This window comes from Prunus mume, linkage group LG7 (genome assembly GCF_029339155.1).
Source record: "Prunus mume cultivar Tortuosa linkage group LG7, ASM2933915v1, whole genome shotgun sequence".
Taxonomy (NCBI): Eukaryota; Viridiplantae; Streptophyta; class Magnoliopsida; order Rosales; family Rosaceae; genus Prunus; species Prunus mume.
In genome coordinates this window covers 9,464,880-9,483,054 of record NC_142704.1, presented here as the reverse complement: position 1 = coordinate 9,483,054, position 18,175 = coordinate 9,464,880, and the positions used below count along the sequence as shown (strand labels likewise).

The following is an 18,175-nucleotide window of genomic DNA, read 5'->3' as shown; positions in this document are numbered from 1 at the left end:
AAGAAACCAAAGGAGAAGCAGCAACCTAGAGCTGGAAGGCGAAAGGAAGAGAAGAAAGACAAGGCTTTATTGACTCATGCCAAGAAATGCTAAGGCTTACTTGACTAGCTTCAGGCAGGTTGATCAGAAGAATGGCTTTGGAAACAGCAGATTAAATTATATAGATGTTTTGATGTTCTTCATCTGCTAAGTATTATTATTTTGTAGGTAGAGGTAGGTAGCAACGGGTTTAGCTGAATTGTGTCTCTTTTAATGTAAGGATAATATATATATATATATGTAATATATTCAAGAAATTAATATAATTGTTGAGTAACTAGCTAGAATGTGCTAGAGTTTTCGAGTTCGTCCTGCCTGGTAACAAATATTATTTTATTATAAAAATATATATATAGTTTGAATCCATATGTTCATTCAATTGGATGTGAAAAAATTGGAAAAGGCCAACTAGGTTGGTTGAGCCTAGTTGAGTTGGTAAGGATTGCAATTTTCGCTATCAATATTTAAGTTCGAGTTTCGCTGTCGATAATCTCTCTTGATGAGTAATATGTAAAAATTAAAAATGGAGTTAAGACCTCTTCCGTAAGTCCTCAAAAGATCTTGGTATGTCCTGACTCTGGATATGATAGCCTCCCTCCCCCTAAACTTTTCATCATTAATAAAAATAATAATAAAAAAAAAAAAAGGGGAAGAATCTTTGTTTGCACAAATGATTTGCTGCTTCTTTTAACAGAATCTAAAATAGTGAACAAAGAGTGTTTCATCACCAGGCCCAAAATCATAGGACTCTGGGCCTTCACACCCTTCTTGCCTAAATTTCAATATTTTTTTGGGCCTAAAGTTCATGGTTTTATTTATTTTCGTAGGGTATGTGATAACAAAGAGCTGCTGCCACTGATTTCAAAGACAACTAGATTAAACTTAGCAACTCTGAAATATCAAGCAACCGCTCTCTTTATTTGTTTTTTCAAAAGCTACAAAATTCTTTAAAAAATAATCAAATATTTTTTGATACGTGGTAGTTCTTACAATTTTCTCAATCAACGGATGTATAAAAATAACAGAAAGAGAAAAGATATAAATAAAAGCGCCCGTGGATATGACACGTCGTCGACAGGGCAAAAGTGGTGACGTGGATAAAATATGACCTTTGTCATCCACCTCTTCCTCTTCTCCTTGCCTTGTACTTACAATTTACAACGTTCCTGTCTGTTGTGTTCCCTGGAAGAGAGAGGCTTTACGAACAGAGCGAGGAATGTCGAAGCTCATTCTGCTTCACACTTCTCACCATCTCACCCCAATCCACCGCCGTGTCCTAAATGCCGCCGTTTTGACTCCTGTTTCCAAGCCTCTCCTCACTCCCTTCTCTCTCTCAGGTCTCCGCCCCCAATGCCTCCGCTCTTCATTCTCTCCTCCTCTTTCTCTGCGAAGCCTCTCGGCTCGCGCCTTCGACTCGTCGTCTTCTTCATCATCCGAGACCAAAGAAGAAGAATTGAAGCAAATCGATGGCAAGTCTGGGCCTCAGGGTAAGGTTAACAGTGAGAGTGTCAATACAGGCATAGCAGACAAGGACTATCCCACTGGCGAGTTTCAGTTTCAAAAGATGAGCTCTTGGAAGAGCTTCGTCGTCAAGCTTCGTATGCTCATTGCCCTCCCTTGGGAGCGCGTCAAAAAAGGCAGCGTCTTGACCATCAAATTGCGAGGCCAGGTTTTCTTTTTCACATTTCTACTTTGTGAGTGTGTTTGGCAATTTGGGATTGGAGCTTTTTCTTTTTTGGTTTATTTATTTTATTATTGGTTCAGGTATCTGATCAGCTAAAGAGTCGATTCTCCAGTGGACTATCGCTACCTCAAATTTGTGAGAACTTGGTGAAAGCAGCGTATGATCCTCGAATTTCTGGTGTCTATCTCCAAATTGAGAGCTTGAATTGTGGTTGGGGGAAAGTCGAAGAAATTCGAAGGCATATATTGGATTTCAAGAAATCAGGTAAATATTTTCAAAATTTTGATTATGTTATGTCTTATATCTGTACCTGATTTCTTCACTCTTGCAGGAAAATTCATTTTGGCCTATGTACCTGCTTGTGGAGAGAAAGAGTATTACCTTGCTTCTGCATGCCAAGAGATATATGCCCCTCCAAGTGCTTATTTTTCTTTATTTGGTCTCACCGTTCAGGCCTCATTCGTAAGAGGTCAGTTCCTTTCCCTGAAATCCGTAATTTATATTTGCAAGAATTCTCTTTTGACGAGTAACATACCAACACTGCTGCAACTGTGAATATAATAATGGTCTTGATGATTTGATCATACAGATTTTTGGTGTCATAGATGCTTGTAAGTTAGAGATACTTGTTACCTTTTCCTGTTTAGCCTTACCTGTGCTGTACTTATGGCGCAAGTCATTCATTAGCTAATGTTGCGTGGCATTCGTATTTTCTTTCAGGTGTTCTTGAAAACGTTGGAATTGAGCCACAAGTGGAAAGGATTGGTAAATACAAAAGTGCCGGCGATCAACTTGCACGCAAAACCATGTCTGAAGAAAATTGTGAGATGCTGACTGCACTGCTTGATAATATATACGGGAATTGGCTGGATGTAATTTCTTCTACAAGAGGTGCTTTGAGATTTGAGATTTGACCTTTCTTCAAGTCTTTAAAGAACTTATGAACTTCTGAAAATTTTCTACAGGAAAGAAAAGAGAAGACATCGAGAATTTTATTAGTGAAGGAGTGTACCAAGTAGAAAAATTTAAAGAAGAGGGCTGGATCACAAACATACACTATGATGATGAGGTATGGAATTCTGGTTCCTATTTGCTTTGGGTTAGTGTTTGATGCATGTTAAGAAAGAGAATTTAGATGCTTGGAGAGTAAGAACGCTGTTTCAATGTGTTTCAGATCCAGATTTTAAACTTATATTTAAAGAAAGTTGAGAGAGTTTTCTTTTTCTAAATTTCAATTTCCATCCATGTTCAAGTTTGTCTTAGTATTTTGAAGTTCTAGGGCATGGTAACTACCTAGTCTTATTTATTTATGATATGAAAAGATACATACCGTATTGCTCTCACAGTGTAATATCTTGTGATGTGTTAATCCTAATTATTTTGTTGACCCCATTTTGATATGAAAGTCATCCATATGGGGAGCGATTTGTGTCTGTAAAACATTATTCATCATTATGATAGTTTGCTGGTAACTTTTTAAATAATATGTATCCCTTGCAGGTTATTTCACTGTTGAAGGAAAGACTTGGAGTACAAAAAGAAAAAGTTCTTCCTATGGTTGATTACAGGTAGTCAACTTTCTTATAGGTGGCATTCATTTATTAGGATGTGATGTCCAATTTTCTCTGTATGCGTGTATAACTATCCCATCCTCCCTCTTTTTCATTATTACGACAGGAAATACTCTAAGGTTCGACAATCGACTGTTGGCTTATCAGGCGGCAAAGACAAGATAGCCATAATTAGAGCCTCAGGCAGCATTAGTCGTGTACGGGGCTCTTTTAGTCTTCCTGGTTCGGGTATTATTGGGGAACAGTTCATTGAGAAGATTCGTAGTGTGAGAGGTATTGTATGTCTTAAATAAGTTCATTTTCTTATGTGAAACTTTCAGAACTGGTTATTTGCATATGTTTTTCTGTTTTAATTTTTGTACCTCTGTCATGTGATACTCTTTTACCCATTCCAGAATCAAAAAAGTATAAGGCCGCTATCATCCGAATTGACAGCCCTGGAGGTGATGCCCTTGCTTCTGATTTGTAAGTGCTAGTATATATTAGCTGAGTTTTGTGTGCAACAAATCCATTATCACAACTAGGAATATGCATTATGTAATAAGTGGGGTAACGTTCCGAGCATCTAAATGAGTAGGGAAGTTTTCGTACACATGATTTAGATCTGGGTGCCAGAGTTAGGGATTCTTTCTTCCGCTTATCTGAATATTTAGTATGCTTATAATGAATGAGCTTGATGTAGAAGATAGATCTCCTGTTAATATGATATCAGTAAACTGAAGCCTTCCATGTGACATGTTTGGGTACATGAGGTGTTGAAGTTATTGTTGATTTAGCTGCATAAAACTCTAAGATGTTGGAATTTGTCCCCGTAAAAGTTGATATGTTGGCAAGTACTCTTGTACAGAAGAAAATATGTGCTTGTACGTTTATGTGTGCACACAATTAACTAGTTACCCTGATGTGTTTATGGTGTGCAGAATGTGGAGGGAAATCAGACTTTTGGCTGCATCAAAACCTGTCATTGCATCAATGTCTGATGTGGCAGCAAGTGGAGGATACTATATGGCAATGGCAGCAGACACCATTGTTGCAGAAAATCTAACCTTAACTGGTTCCATTGGGGTTGTGACAGGTGAATTTGGTTGTACATAATGTTATAAAGTATATTCATGTTGGTTAAAAGCACATAGACTGCCACAAATCTAAATGCCCAGCAAATATTTGTTATAATTGTGGGATCTTTTTTTATCTATCTATTTGCAGTTTAAAAAGTTTATAATCCTTTTGTTGGTATGCAGAAAGAAATTTGGATTATGTTAGCTGTTGTAAAGTTGAATCTTTGTTTGTAGGGAAGTTTAACTTGGGAAAACTGTATGAGAAGATTGGCTTCAACAAGGAAATCATATCAAGGGGAAAATATGCGGAGCTTCTTGCAGCTGAACAACGATCTTTCAGGTAAACAAATTTGTTGCACTCTTAGGTGTATGTAATAACCTCCTATATTCGTACAAATGGAAAAAGTTTCAACTTTTCCTTTTCGATCCTAATACAGACCAGAAGAAGCTGAACTCTTTGCTAAATCTGCACAGAATGCATATAAGCAATTTCGAGACAAGGCAGCTTTTTCCAGATCAATGACTGTATGCTGGTCAATTCAACCTTCGTTTTGGTTTCAGTTGCTTCCTTTTCACTCCTGTTACCTTGAAATCTAAAGATGCCCTATTTATTTGCGGTGCCAGGTAGATAAAATGGAGGAGGTTGCACAAGGGAGAGTTTGGGCTGGTAAGGATGCAGCTTCACGGGGTTTAGTTGATGCTATTGGTGGACTTTCTCGGGCCGTCGCAATAGCAAAACTCAAGGCAAATATACCCCAAGACAGACAGGTATGGTTATAAGAAAATCTCTTCTTATTTCATGGGTTATGAATATAAATTAGTGTTACTAATTTATGCAGTGCAAGTTAACTCCATATTTGTTAAAAACTACTTTATTTGAGTGTGCTTGACCTTCTCATACATATTATTTATGTCTTTGCAAAATGTAATATGTTCGTGTATACCCGTTACTCTGTCTCTGTAAGTTGTTCTCTAATTTTGCAAGGTTACACTTGTGGAGCTTGCAAGACCGTCCCCTACACTGCCAGAAATTTTAAGTGGCATAGGGAGCAGTTTGGTTGGAGTAGACAGAACAATGAAGGAATTGCTGCAGGACTTGACATTTGGTGATGGAGGAGTTCAAACCCGGATGGAGGGAATCATGTTTCAAAGGCTGGAAGGAGCTTCTCAGGCTAACCCCATCTTCTCTTTGCTGAAAGATTACCTCAGTTCCCTCTAACCATGTTGTTAGCTATCCCTTTTTTTTTCATGGGACGGCTAAGTTTGTATGCATACTCGAGTGTTGTAGCCATAGAAGATTCAAAAGAAAAAAGAAAAGAAAAGAAAAATGTAGTATATTGTATTTACTGATCATTATTATACATAAAAGTTATAACGCATTTATACATACAAGTTTACTCTGCATTAAAGAAATAAGAATGTTGTTGATTGGCTTCGCTAGAATGAGTGAGTTTCGGGTTCGTCCTACCTTGTAACTGTCATCAAAATGCTGTTCAATATTGAAGTTGAAGGCCCATATTAGATTGGTGCTGGGGTAATTGTATTATAGTCTTATGTTCAGGTGTAAAATATAAAAGGACTGCCTGTATACCAAGAAAAGTATACACAACTGAACATAAGACTATAATTTCAACACTGTTACTGCTTTTGTTTGTGGATCAAATTTCAACAGTTTTCCAGTTGCATCATGCTCAACATTTGCTTATGCATGTCACTGCAGACATACATACAGTCCTATGTTTAATTATGTACAATGTCATAAGCAAATTACAATTTTTTATGTGAAAGATTAAGGTGAGAATTGTCTTGTGAAACACACATGGATTGGTTTTGTTAGCTAAGCTTTACAGCAAGTTCATATATTGTATTATTATGATACAACTTGTAGGATTGCTACAACTCTTGTTTAATATGTTTTACACCTTTATAATTTACTAGCAGAGTTTGATTATGATTTCTACTTTTGCACATGAGTTTGTGTTCCACTAGGATTGAGTGTGAAGCCCTTCTTACAGGAATGGCCAATGACCAGCGAATGATAAAATGACGAGACATAGAATAGTTTGTTGGATCTTAAAGTTGTCAATTGGATGTTTTGTAATTGGTAAATAGTTAGCTGAACCTTAAAGGAATTAATATTACAGCAACATGGCCTTGCCAAAGTAGAAAGAAATTATCAGTTTAAACTAGAACAACTTGATCAACTTTCACTAACTAGTAAGTAACTACTCAATCAATCATCCATATAGGAAACAATTAAACTAAGACAAGTAAACAATTTCATCACATGATGATGAAATTGATCAGTCCACTATAACTAGATTCTGATAGTCTTGGCCAGAAATGGCAGCTTCCATGGCATGTTTGGGGCCAAAATTCCCACCATTGTCCAGGAAGAACTTGAGCAAATTGTTGTTGACAAAGCCACTCAACATGGTGAAGCCTAAGCTTGGTTGTGTATTAGGCATCCCCAGCACAGACATGTGTGCTCTGATATTCCAATACACAATATGTGGCACCACATCCCCATATCCCTTCTCCTTAAACTTTCTCTGCATTGCCTTAAAATCACTAGTCTCCCATCTATTATAGGTCCCCCTAGAGGGAGTGAACACATACACCCTCTCGATCATCTGCTCCGGCTTCAAATTCTCATCCACAGCCACTTTCAGGATCAAATCAAACACCTTTTCAAAATTAACCTCAACATCCCACGGGCCTAGTTTTGTTGTCATAAACTCGTGCTTGGACTTAAGATCATCGCCTTGTATGGAAACCAGCCGAGGGTTCTTATTGTAGGTGATCACCTTTCCATTCCATGGTTCTTCACTCAGTTGAGACAGCAGAAGCCCCAAACCCATCGACACTTCGTTGTTGGACCCGACATCACATACAATCAAACACTTTTTAAACTTGCCTTGCTTTAAGTAGATGTCCTCCACCATGGTCTTCCACTGAAGATCAGCTGCAGCCATTAGATCATGCACGTCGTCATCTTCATTATCCATCCTTCTCTTAAGATAGCCTATGCTCTCATTTGGAAGCAGAGCACCGGCCTTAATCTTGGACTTGTCGGCTTTGACGACTTCCTCCAAATAAGTCTCAACCGCATAGGGCTCTGGCTTGAAACCCGGATCATAACCCCATTTGTTTCAACCGGTATAAGCCAAGGTGGCTAAGGCTTTATTCAATGGCACCAAAACCCCCTTCCACAACCGCTTCTGACTCTGTACGCATAATCATCGTCGACCTCCTCCGATTCTACTCCTCCTCCTAGTGGAAAAACCTTTTTAGCAATGCTCTCGCAGAGCAGAGTGGCTCGATCGTAAGAGGAGTCGATGTGAGGGAAAAAACCGCCGCCCTGGTTATCTCCAAGCACTCAAGCTCATCCTCACTAGTAATCCTATGATTTTTCAAGCTCTGAATGTCAGACTTGAGGCACAAAGCATAAATATCGGAGACGGCGTCGTGTAAGAGGCGATCATTAGGTCAAGTTGGTACCTCTCAACAGCCTTTTTTGCCATGGACAAGATCTTCTCTCTCCTCCTCCTCGTCCAAGTACGGCTGCCCGATGCTCTCTGCTCTCTGCCTTGTGTATGGAGGGAGAGGAGGACCACGGATCCAGCTAGGCATTGGCTTAGTTTCCTAACCTGATTCTTGGACTGTATGTTATGCAAAAATCTTTCCTTTCCTTTTTCTTTGGTTTACCTAAATTGCTAAGCAGTAATGTTGATAAGTTGGGTAGGTCAAACTAGAATCTGAGATATATGAGTGCTTATTTTTCTTTATTTGGTCTCACCGTTCAGGCGTAAGAATGCGTCATTTGCAAGGACGAGCAAGACTGTGAATATAATAATGGTCTTGATGATTTGATCATACGTTTCGTAGATGGCAAGGTGATCGTGGTTGTTGGGTCGTGGTTATTGGTAATTAGCCATGTGATGCCCGCCGTGCTAGATAGGCTTGGTCTCTAAATTCAAATATCCTACCAGCGACGGTGATGTAGATCTGCAAAGATAGAGCTTGGAAGTGTGGTGAAGGGAGTTGTGAGACCAGCAATAATAGCCTGCGGCATGCATGTTGCTAGGAGAGTAGATCCATCTGTATTTTGGGAATTTGAAACTGAAGAAGGGGGCCCCTCACCAGGTATGATAAATTTGTTTTTTCATTCATTTATTACTAAAGCTTTGTCTCTATGAGTGACATTAAGTTTATTTTGGCAGAATTGTTTTGTTTTTACCCCCCATTATTAATGGTGCATTCCTTTATGTTATAGAGCTTACTTTTATGCAATTTGCTTCTCACTTTACATTAGGTTGACAGCATTTTCGAAGTTGGGATGGAGTCATAGCAATCTATTGGATGGAGAGGAAAGATGTTGGTGCGAGAAATCAACGCCAACTAGCAGCTCTTTTCTGTGGTGCTAGCTCTGGGTTCGAGGTACGATACAAAACCTGGTATACACAGTTTGGGGTATACACAGTTTGGTCACCTATTTCAGAACCTAGTGACAATTTTGATGAATTTTTTTGCTTAAATGGTATAAAGATATGTATTTTTTCATAATTTACTAAACTGGGATGTTGGATAGCTCTATGTTAAACAAAGATAAATAATTGCCTATTACTTGGTTTCCGATATGCAGTTGATTCATGGCTTGGTGGACAGAGTTATGGAAGCGATTGGTGCTGCTTTTGTTCCTATCGGTGACCATACTGGGTACTTCATACAAACTTCGGATGTGAGTATAGTCTTTCATTTGCATTTTTCTTTGGAGGTTTGTATGAATCATTCACTCTCTGTTTACATTTACTGAAGGAGCCCGAGTTTCTTCCGGGTAGGCAAGCAAGCATCATCTATAAAGGGAAGCACATTGGAACTTTTGGCATTGTGCACCCTGAGGTTTGTGTATCATCACTTGATTTTGTGCTAAGATTATAGCTACAGATTAAATGCTGCCCTATAAATTTTGCCATTCCAGCATTACCATTCACGAGGGAAAAAATGTACTTGACTGTTTTTCATGCAATCTAATTTCTCGAAATCCCAATCTTGAAATCCTTCCTCATCCACAAGTATAAAAATCAGGTGAAAACTATTGTTAAGCTCCATAGAAAGTTCCTCTCCATCAAAGGCTCTTCTAGGCTTAGGAAAACTGGACCGCAGAAAGATATATAATTCAAAATATGCACACTAGTCAATTTATATTGGCACTCTCTGGTTGGATTTCTTTTATTTAATGAAACGTGGGGAGGCATATTATATCATAATTACCATAATTGTCTATTTTCATGTATTTTCAGGTGTTAAACAACTTCGACGTTCCTGATCCGTGCTCCTTCGTAAAACTTAACGTTGAGAGTTTGTTGTAGTGCCTCTTCTAACAACAAATGTAAGATTCGTATCCAAGGTTATTCTGTTTCCCTCCCATTACTCCAACTAATTCAAGATTTTTGCTCTCTCCCTTTCTTCCACGCACGCGCACACAAGAAAAAGAGTTGGTTGTTATCAGCTTTACTGGTGCTCGTTTCCTTATTTGTGCCTTAAAATTGCAGGTAAATTTGTTTGCTTCGCCCGGTACTTTGTTGCAGTCATGGCTGACTAATTGTTGGACTTTACAGGCCCAAATGTAAAACAACTTTGAAAGCTAACACACGATAAACCAAAACTACCCCTATTATAAACTGAACTCTCACAAAAAGAAACTGCGGGCTGAGGTTGTTTCGACTTTTTCGCTTTTCAGCCTCCTTTTACCCTTGCTAAATTAATAGGAAGAACAAGGAGTCCTTCATGATGTCAACCCCGATCTTTTTCGCCCCCTATTTGTGTAATATTAAGGTGAAAGGCGTTAGATAGTTAAGTTTTTTATTGGAATCAAACAAAAACAAGACACAAGTTTTAACAGAGACAAAAGATGGCTTAGAAGCTTGGCAACCAAACTTGCCAACACCAGTGCAGAGGGAATGCCATTCCAATTCCTCAACGGTTTGGATTTCGACCCCATAACCGGCATAGCTTATTTCACAGATGCCAGTTCCGTCTATGAGCAAAGGTACACATCAATATTCCAAAATATGTATAAGGATGTACAAAGCGCTAAGAGTCACAATAGGAAAGAATTCCTATAACAAGACCTAAAAATAAATTTGTACGGCCTTGTTATATCAAACTAAGTGTTGTATGCATCTTGCATTGTAGAGAAATCCATGAGGCAAATGCTCGGCATGATGCAACGGGAAGGTTGACAATGTTCGATCCCGAGACAAAAAAATTGAGAGTCTTGTTAAGAGGGCCTTCTTTGGCATTTGGGACTGCAGTTAGTATGGATGGCTCGTTTGTCCCGGTTTCTGAATACGCAGGCAATAGGATCCAAAAGTTTTGGCTCACCGGGCCAAAGGCTAACGCATCAGACAGAAATTATCAGGAGACTTTGGGTGGCGGTGAACCGCGAAACTAGAATCACTAGACGGATAAATCATAGGGGCAAGCTAATTGTGCCAATTGCACTTCTCATCGACTTAGATGGCTCTGTGCTTGATGAGATTATTCTTTTGGATCAATACGGCAATTCATCCATCACTCAAGTTGAAGAAGTTGCTGGGGCACTCTATGTATGATCTGCACATGTGAATTTTATTGGTATGTATAATTTAAGTGTTCCTGCAAGTTCTACCAAAATCAAAGGCACATATTTAGAACCAAACTAGTACGCAGCAACTCTTCTATGTGTTAATAATTGTTGTCATTACAAAATGTATTATCCCTGCCGAAAAATATATTAATAATTAGGATTATGGTTTGATTATGTTTTCCTAAACAAAAACTTCAAAAACTTATGTTCTTCTGTCCACAATTAGTAAATCAACAAAATTGACAAGCACATGAGAAATAAGCATGGGATGTGACTCGAAATGGTGTCAATGGCATTGCCAATCTCACGTCCATATATAACAAAACATATTGACATGTTATCAATATATCCCGACATTTTATTGTCCCGATCTATCAATATAAAGTCCATTAAATAGAAAAGAACCTTGACTTGGAGATCATTAGTCTTAGGTTCGAATACCCATGACAACTTGATATTACTAAGTAGATTTATACACAATAGTCATATGACATCGAATTAATTTAATGGTAAACCAAATGTCGGGCCTATTTTTCATGTTATTGGGCTGACTACTGGGGCTCATTTTAGAAAGCCATTTTCATGTTTTTGGGTCCTCAACTGGCCCCGTTTTGACATTTGTGGGCCAACTTCGAGGCATGTGTTCGAATTATTGGGCTTACTTGGGCTTGTTTCATGTTATTGGGCTGACTTTTAGACTTGTTTCCGTTTGGGGCCTGCTTTTGAGCTTTTTTATATTATTGGGCAAGTCGAGCCTGTTTTCGAGTACTAGTATTGGCAAATAGTTAAAAGGTATCAATTGTTGTTTTTGGTATTGGTAAATAGTCTACCAGTAAAAAAAAAAAAAGAGGATCAGGATCAGTAAAACAAAGGCGAACTAGAAAGAAATGACTAGTTTAAACTAGGACAACTTGATCACTATCACTAACTAGTAAACAAAGACAATTAATGATGATGAAATTGATCAGTCCACTATAACTAGATTTGATAGTCTTGTCCAAAATCTACAAAACTAGCATTAGCTCATTTTCCTTCATATTTGAGAATAATACCATCAGAAGTGCCCACATAAGGTCATCCACCATATTTGCCAAAGGCAAGGGACACCGGACCACCGGCTTGTGATGGCCATGATATGATGTATGGAGTTTTGATCCTATGTCCACATTTGTTTGGTGAAGAGGTATGTAGAATAGCAACTTAATGATCGTTTATAAAATTAAAAAGGTCCCTAACTTAATGAATGTTTATAAAAAGTTCAACTTTGGGCAGCAATCGTTGGTTTTGAAGTCATGCATATAAGTGATTGATGAGGGAGGAAAAGAATGTTATGAATTTCCTTTCTGTCTTTTTTCACCCATAAAACAAATGAGTAGAACTTCCCAAACATCATGCAGCTATTTGTTTGTTGAAAATGTAGTTATAATAATACAAAGGGCTACTGACTACTATATATATCAATGTCTCTTTGAATTATTTCCAAAATTTAATGTCCTAAAATTAGTGATTAATCACAAAATTAAGCCTTGGAGACAACCAAATTAGGAATTTAGGATCAGATCTAAAGTATACAAATTGTGGAAGCATTTTATATTGAATTGGGTTTTCCTAAGAACACGTTAAAAAAATCTCGTCGTTGTTTTATGCTTTGAGGTCCAGTCCTTTTCATTGGGCCGCATTTGTTGGACTTTATAGGCTTAAAATTTAAAATTACTTTAAAAGCTGACGCATGAAAAACCAAAACTACCCCTAGTATAAACTGAACTTGTCTCACAAAACGAAACTGAGGTTTGAGGTTGTTTCGACTTTTTCGCTTTTCACCCAGCTCCCTTTTCTTCTCTTCTCTGCAAGTCAACTTCACTGCAAATAACCTCTGCAACCCACCTGCAAAAAGGCTCATAAACCCAAACTCATACTCAGTTTTGGCAAATTGAGATAGACTACAAGTTAGATGCATAACCCAATTCAAATTTCATAATTGAAAGTCTGATTTTCTCTGCTCTCCTCCCTGCAAAGCACACCTAAAATGCTATCTAATTCATTTATCACAATGAGAGTGACAAGGTGCCTCCATTTGTGTATAAAGACCTCATGATTCTCTGCTTCCAGAAACCAAACCAATAGCTTTGCTCTGCTTCCCTCTAACCAAACAAAGGTTTCTTTATTATTTCTTCTATTATTTTTATAATTATATTTTTGTTCTTTTCTAACACATTGTTGTTTGTTTGTGTTTCTCCATCTCCACATATATGGAGATCAACAAGGATAGTCAGATGTGGAGAGTCCATGATTCGTAAGCTTGGCAATTACGTTGATAAGAAGTTAGAGAATCATTATAACTATACTTTGAAAAAGGTTGAAGAAGACCTCAAAGAGATAACTGATGTTTACATCCGGGAGTCGTCGGACATGGAAGCAGTTGTGAAGCTGAGGGATGAGGGCAAGTGGCCAACATGCACCAACGTGGTCTATGAGATTAATTTACTCTAGGGTGAAGAGCTGAAGAAAGTTGAGAAAATGGCCGACCGTGTGGGCCTCAAAATGAAGGAAGTAAGGAACTTGTATGAGGTGAGCGTTACAACCATCTAGTAAATGAGTTTTTGTTGTTGTTGAAATACACTTAGTGCCATCTTGGGGTCTCTGTTTCTGAGAGGGACTTGACCATCTAGTAAATGAGTTCTAAAGTTCTATTTTTGACTTTTGTAGAAAGAACCAGAAAAGGGTAAAAGGGCAGAGCCAGGATATGCGGCGAAAGAAGGTGGATATGAGCCAGCAGACATTGGAAAAGGAAGTAGTAATTGAGAGCTGTGGAAGGAGTGTGGAAGGGGAGAGAGAAGCACCAATTATGAGTGAAAAAAAAAAGAAGCTTAAAACTATTTGCTTATTAGAAATGCTAAGTAGTGTTTTATGTTTTTTTATAATGTTTTTTAAGTAATGAAGACTATTGGTATGTAGTATGTATTAGTGATATAGATGTTTTTGATGACTATGGATGTTTTGATGACTATAGATGTTTTAAGGGTTTTGGATGCTTTTAATTAGGGTTTAATTGTCTGGTAGCTGATGTAGATGACATCATTTACCTATCTTCATTTTTCTTAAGAAAACGCAGACTATATGTGAATTACATCTAGCTCACATTCCCATTACATGGTGCTTTTGTTGTTGTAAATGCATGAAATTGGTCATGGTTGGTGACGAGTTTTCATGACGCAAATTAGGTCTGTAGGTCTGTCTGTGATGCAGGAGCGCCCAAAAGGCTTGTTGATCTACTAGTTATGATCTTAGTTATTTAAAATCGTGTGACATGTGAGTATTAAGTAATCTCAAGGGCTAGGATTAACAGGCTATTTTGTAACCAGTGGCTAGCTGGGATGCTAGGGCTGTTTTAACAATATCTTATTGTGAGTCTTAGCAAGAAGATGTGGAGCAGATTAGAGGAAAAGAAAAGTAAATTTGGATATAGACCCAACACAGGCTCTGTGCTTCATGAACTGGAAGAGGAGGAGGAGAAGATTGAAATATTGAGGGGGCACAGTGAGAAGCTTGCAATTTCATTTATATTGTTGAAGGTGAGTAAAGGTGCAACTTTGAGAGTAGATTGTCACAATGCTGCTATGTTGATATCCAAGGTTGTTGAAAGAGAGAGAGTTGTGAGAGACAATAAGCTTTTCCATCATTTCAAACATGGCCTTTGTTCTTGTGGAGATTATTGGTAAATAAATAAAAAAAATCAACAAGTTTTCAGAGCTGCAGACAGATACTTTCATTCATTTGTACAAATGTAATCCTACAAATTAGTCTTCATAGTCTTGTCATCGTCCAGTAACTGCCAAAACAGACCAACACCAGAGACCAGTTCCAATCTTCAAATACACCAAAGAGCCTGAGTCTCTACAGGCATCTCATCTCAATGATGGCTTTTGTGGCACCACCACTCTCATGCCATCCCCTGCCCACACCGAACACCAAACATTCCCTTTACTCAATCTTCACTCCAAAACCAAAAGCCTCACTTTCTTTCTGTGCCACTCAAACCCACGAAAGAGAACCTCTCACTTCACCTCACAACTCACTTTCCCAACCCAATTTGCTCCAAGAGATCAACAATCTCTGCGACTCTGGAAACCTCTCTGAGGCTCTGACCCTTCTTCAAGCAGACTCTCGCAATGCCATATCCAGTTTACAACAAAAGAAAGACGCAATGGGTGCCCTGTTGCAGGCCTGTGGCCGCCACAAAGACGTCGAAACCGGACGCAGAGTCCACGACTTGGTCTCGGCTTCAACCCAGTTCAGCAATGACTTTGTTCTCAATACCCGCATCATTACTATGTATTCCGTGTGCGGTTCTCCTTCAGATTCTCGCTTGGTTTTTGATGGGTTGCAGAGGAAGAACTTGTTTCAGTGGAATGCACTTGTTAGTGGTTATGCAAGAAACGAGCTTTATCGCAATGCAATTGATGTGTTTATTGAGTTGATTAGCGTCACGGTATTTAAACCCGATAATTTTACGTTCCCTTGTCTTATTAAGGCATGTGGAGGGCTTTTGGACGTGGGTTTGGGGCAGGTAATCCATGGGATGGCTGTGAAGATGGGATTGATGTCTGATGTCTTTGTGGGTAATGCATTGATTGCAATGTATGGCAAATGCGGGTCAATTGAAGACGCGGTTAGGGTGTTTGATTTAATGCCTGAAAGGAACTTGGTTTCCTGGAATTCAATGATATATGGGTACTCGGAGAATGGGTTTTCTCAAGAGTGTTACAGTTTGTTGAGGAAGATTTTGGAGGGTGAGGAAAGTTTGGTACCGGATGTTGCAACATTGGTGACTATATTGCCGTTGTGTGCTGGGAAAGGAGAAGTAAATATGGGGGTGGTGATTCATGGTGTGGCCGTGAAATTGGGGCTGAACCAGGAATTGATGGTGAATAATGCCTTGATGGACATGTACTCCAAATGTGGGTACTTGGCTGAAGCTCGAGTCTTGTTTGATAAGAATGATAAGAAAAATGTGGTTTCTTGGAATTCCATCATAGGAGGCTACTCTAGAGAAGGAGATGTTTGTGGCACATTAGATCTTTTCCGAAAAATGCAGATGGAAGAGGAGAAAGTGAAGGTCAATGAGGTTACCGTACTGAATGTGTTATCAGCTTGTTTAGAGGAGTCAGAACTTTTGAGCTTGAAAGAACTTCATGGTTACTCATTCAGACGTGGGTTTCTATATGATGAACTGGTCGCCAATGCATTTGTTGCAGCCTACGCAAAATGCGGGTCACTTACTTTGGCTGAGCAGGTCTTTCATGGCATAGAGACGAAGACAGTGAGCTCCTGGAATGCAATTATTGGTGGTTATGCCCAAAACGGAGATCCAAAAAAGGCTTTAGATTTGTACCTTCAAATGAAATATTCAGGCTTGGATCCTGACTGGTTTAGCATTGGGAGCCTCCTTTTAGCTTGTGCCCACCTGAAACTTCTTCAACATGGCAGACAGATTCATGGATTTGTGCTACGTGATGGGTTAGAAATGGACTCATTCATTGGTATTTCATTACTATCGTTTTACATCCAGTGTGGTAAATTATCATCTGCAAGAGTATTATTTGATAGGATGGAAGCTAAAAGTAGAGTGTCTTGGAATGCAATGATCACTGGTTACACTCAGAGTGGACTTCCTGATGAAGCCCTAGATCTCTTTCGCCAAATGCTGTCTGGTGAAACCCTACCTTGTGAAATTGCCACAATGAGCGTGTTTGAGGCATGCTCTCAACTTGCTTCTTTGCGATTGGGAAAAGAATTACATTGTTTTGCTTTGAAAGCTCGCCTCACAGAAGACCTGTTTGTTGGTTGTTCTCTCATAGATATGTATGCAAAAAGTGGCTGCATAGAAGAATCTCATAGGGTCTTTGATTGGTTAGTTAAGAAAGATGTGCCATCATGGAATGTTATAATTGCAGGATATGGAGTTCATGGACATGGAAGCAAGGCTTTAGAGCTATTTGGAAAAATGGTAAGTTTGGGGCAGAAGCCTGATGGCTTTACGTTTATTGGAGTTCTAACTGCGTGTAGCCATGCTGGGTTGGTTAAGGAAGGGCTAAAATATTTCAACCAGATGCAGAGCTTGTATGGAATTGATCCAAAATTAGAGCATTACGCATGTGTGGTGGACATGCTTGGTCGGGCTGGCCAATTGGAGGCAGCTTTAAACTTCATACATGAGATGCCTGAGGAGCCGGATACCAGAATGTGGAGCGCATTGCTTAGTTCCTGTAGGCTTCACAATAACTTGGATATGGGGCAGAAAATTTCCGAAAAGTTAATAGAATTAGAGCCTGAAAAGGCAGAGAGTTATGTGCTACTGTCAAACTTATATGCTGCATCAGGGAAATGGGATGATGTGAGACGGGTGCGGCGAAGGATGAAGGAGATGGGCCTTCAGAAAGACGCCGGGCACAGTTGGATTGAAGTTGGAGGGCAAATTTATAGCTTTGTTGCTGGTGACACTTCCCTGCCAGAGTCGGGAGAGATTAAGAAGATGTGGAGCAGATTAGAGGAAAAGATAAGTAAATTTGGATATAGACCCAACACAGGCTCTGTGCTTCATGAACTGGAAGAAGAGGAGGAGAAGATTGAAATATTGAGGGGGCACAGTGAGAAGCTTGCCATTTCATTTGGATTGTTGAAGATGAGTAAAGGTGCAACATTGAGAATCTGCAAAAACCTGCGCATTTGTGTAGATTGTCACAATGCTGCTAAGTTGATATCCAAGGTTGTTGAAAGAGAGATAGTTGTGAGAGACAATAAGCGCTTCCATCATTTCAAGCATGGCCTTTGTTCTTGTGGAGATTATTGGTAAATAAAAAAAAAAACCAAGCAAGTTTTCAGAGCTGCAGACAGATACTTTCATTCGTTTGTACATCACGTAATGTAAGAGATAACCAAAATGATTTTTATTTGTAATAATAATCACATTATTCATTAGTGGAAGTCAAAGTTGAGGGGTCAAAACTCCTTTCGACAATAATTGCTTGAAATATTATTCATTAGATCTATAATTTTGCATTTCAATCTCTAACTCCCATTGTTACAAAAATTATCAATTTTGACTTCCTCTTCAAAGCACATTTTGGAGAGGACAAGACCTAATGAATCGTACAAATTTCGAAAGATTTTTTTTAACATTTGGCTACACCAC

The 18,175-nt window shown here is 38.8% G+C and overlaps 3 protein-coding genes and 1 long non-coding RNA gene across 5 annotated transcripts; 3 read left to right on the top strand and 1 right to left on the bottom strand.

Annotated features, from left to right (window-relative positions):
• The first annotated feature begins 1,183 nt into the window (after window positions 1–1,183).
• On the top strand, window positions 1,184–5,739 carry SPPA (signal peptide peptidase). Of its 2 annotated transcripts, none has more exons than XM_008241835.2 (13): window positions 1,184–1,708; window positions 1,804–1,987; window positions 2,055–2,192; window positions 2,444–2,614; window positions 2,689–2,792; window positions 3,224–3,291; window positions 3,401–3,567; window positions 3,690–3,759; window positions 4,215–4,369; window positions 4,587–4,692; window positions 4,790–4,877; window positions 4,977–5,120; window positions 5,338–5,739. In XM_008241835.2, the coding sequence occupies exons 1-13, from the start codon at window positions 1,256–1,258 to the stop codon at window positions 5,569–5,571; spliced, it is 2,082 nt and encodes a 693-aa protein (XP_008240057.2). In that variant the 5' UTR covers window positions 1,184–1,255; the 3' UTR covers window positions 5,572–5,739. The 2 variants fall into 2 exon arrangements, 1 of the variants encoding a protein (XP_008240057.2); XR_016121876.1 differs by having other exon boundaries at window positions 1,188–1,708; window positions 4,790–4,885.
• Window positions 5,740–6,557: 818 nt separating this feature from the next.
• Window positions 6,558–7,493, bottom strand: LOC148915438 (uncharacterized). Its single transcript, XM_089041036.1, has one exon. It carries the CDS (start codon window positions 7,358–7,360, stop codon window positions 6,656–6,658), a length of 705 nt encoding a protein of 234 aa, XP_088897162.1. The 5' UTR covers window positions 7,361–7,493; the 3' UTR covers window positions 6,558–6,655.
• A 1,224-nt stretch (window positions 7,494–8,717) lies between these two features.
• On the top strand, window positions 8,718–10,041 carry LOC148915437 (uncharacterized). Its single transcript, XR_016121877.1, has 5 exons — window positions 8,718–8,792; window positions 8,998–9,093; window positions 9,171–9,254; window positions 9,656–9,744; window positions 9,908–10,041. It is a non-coding gene; the product is annotated as an uncharacterized LOC148915437 (long non-coding RNA).
• A 4,598-nt stretch (window positions 10,042–14,639) lies between these two features.
• Window positions 14,640–18,014, top strand: LOC103338618 (Pentatricopeptide repeat (PPR) superfamily protein). Its single transcript, XM_008241836.3, has one exon. The coding sequence runs from the start codon at window positions 14,897–14,899 to the stop codon at window positions 17,834–17,836; it is 2,940 nt and encodes a 979-aa protein (XP_008240058.2). The 5' UTR covers window positions 14,640–14,896; the 3' UTR covers window positions 17,837–18,014.
• The last annotated feature ends 161 nt before the right edge of the window (window positions 18,015–18,175 follow it).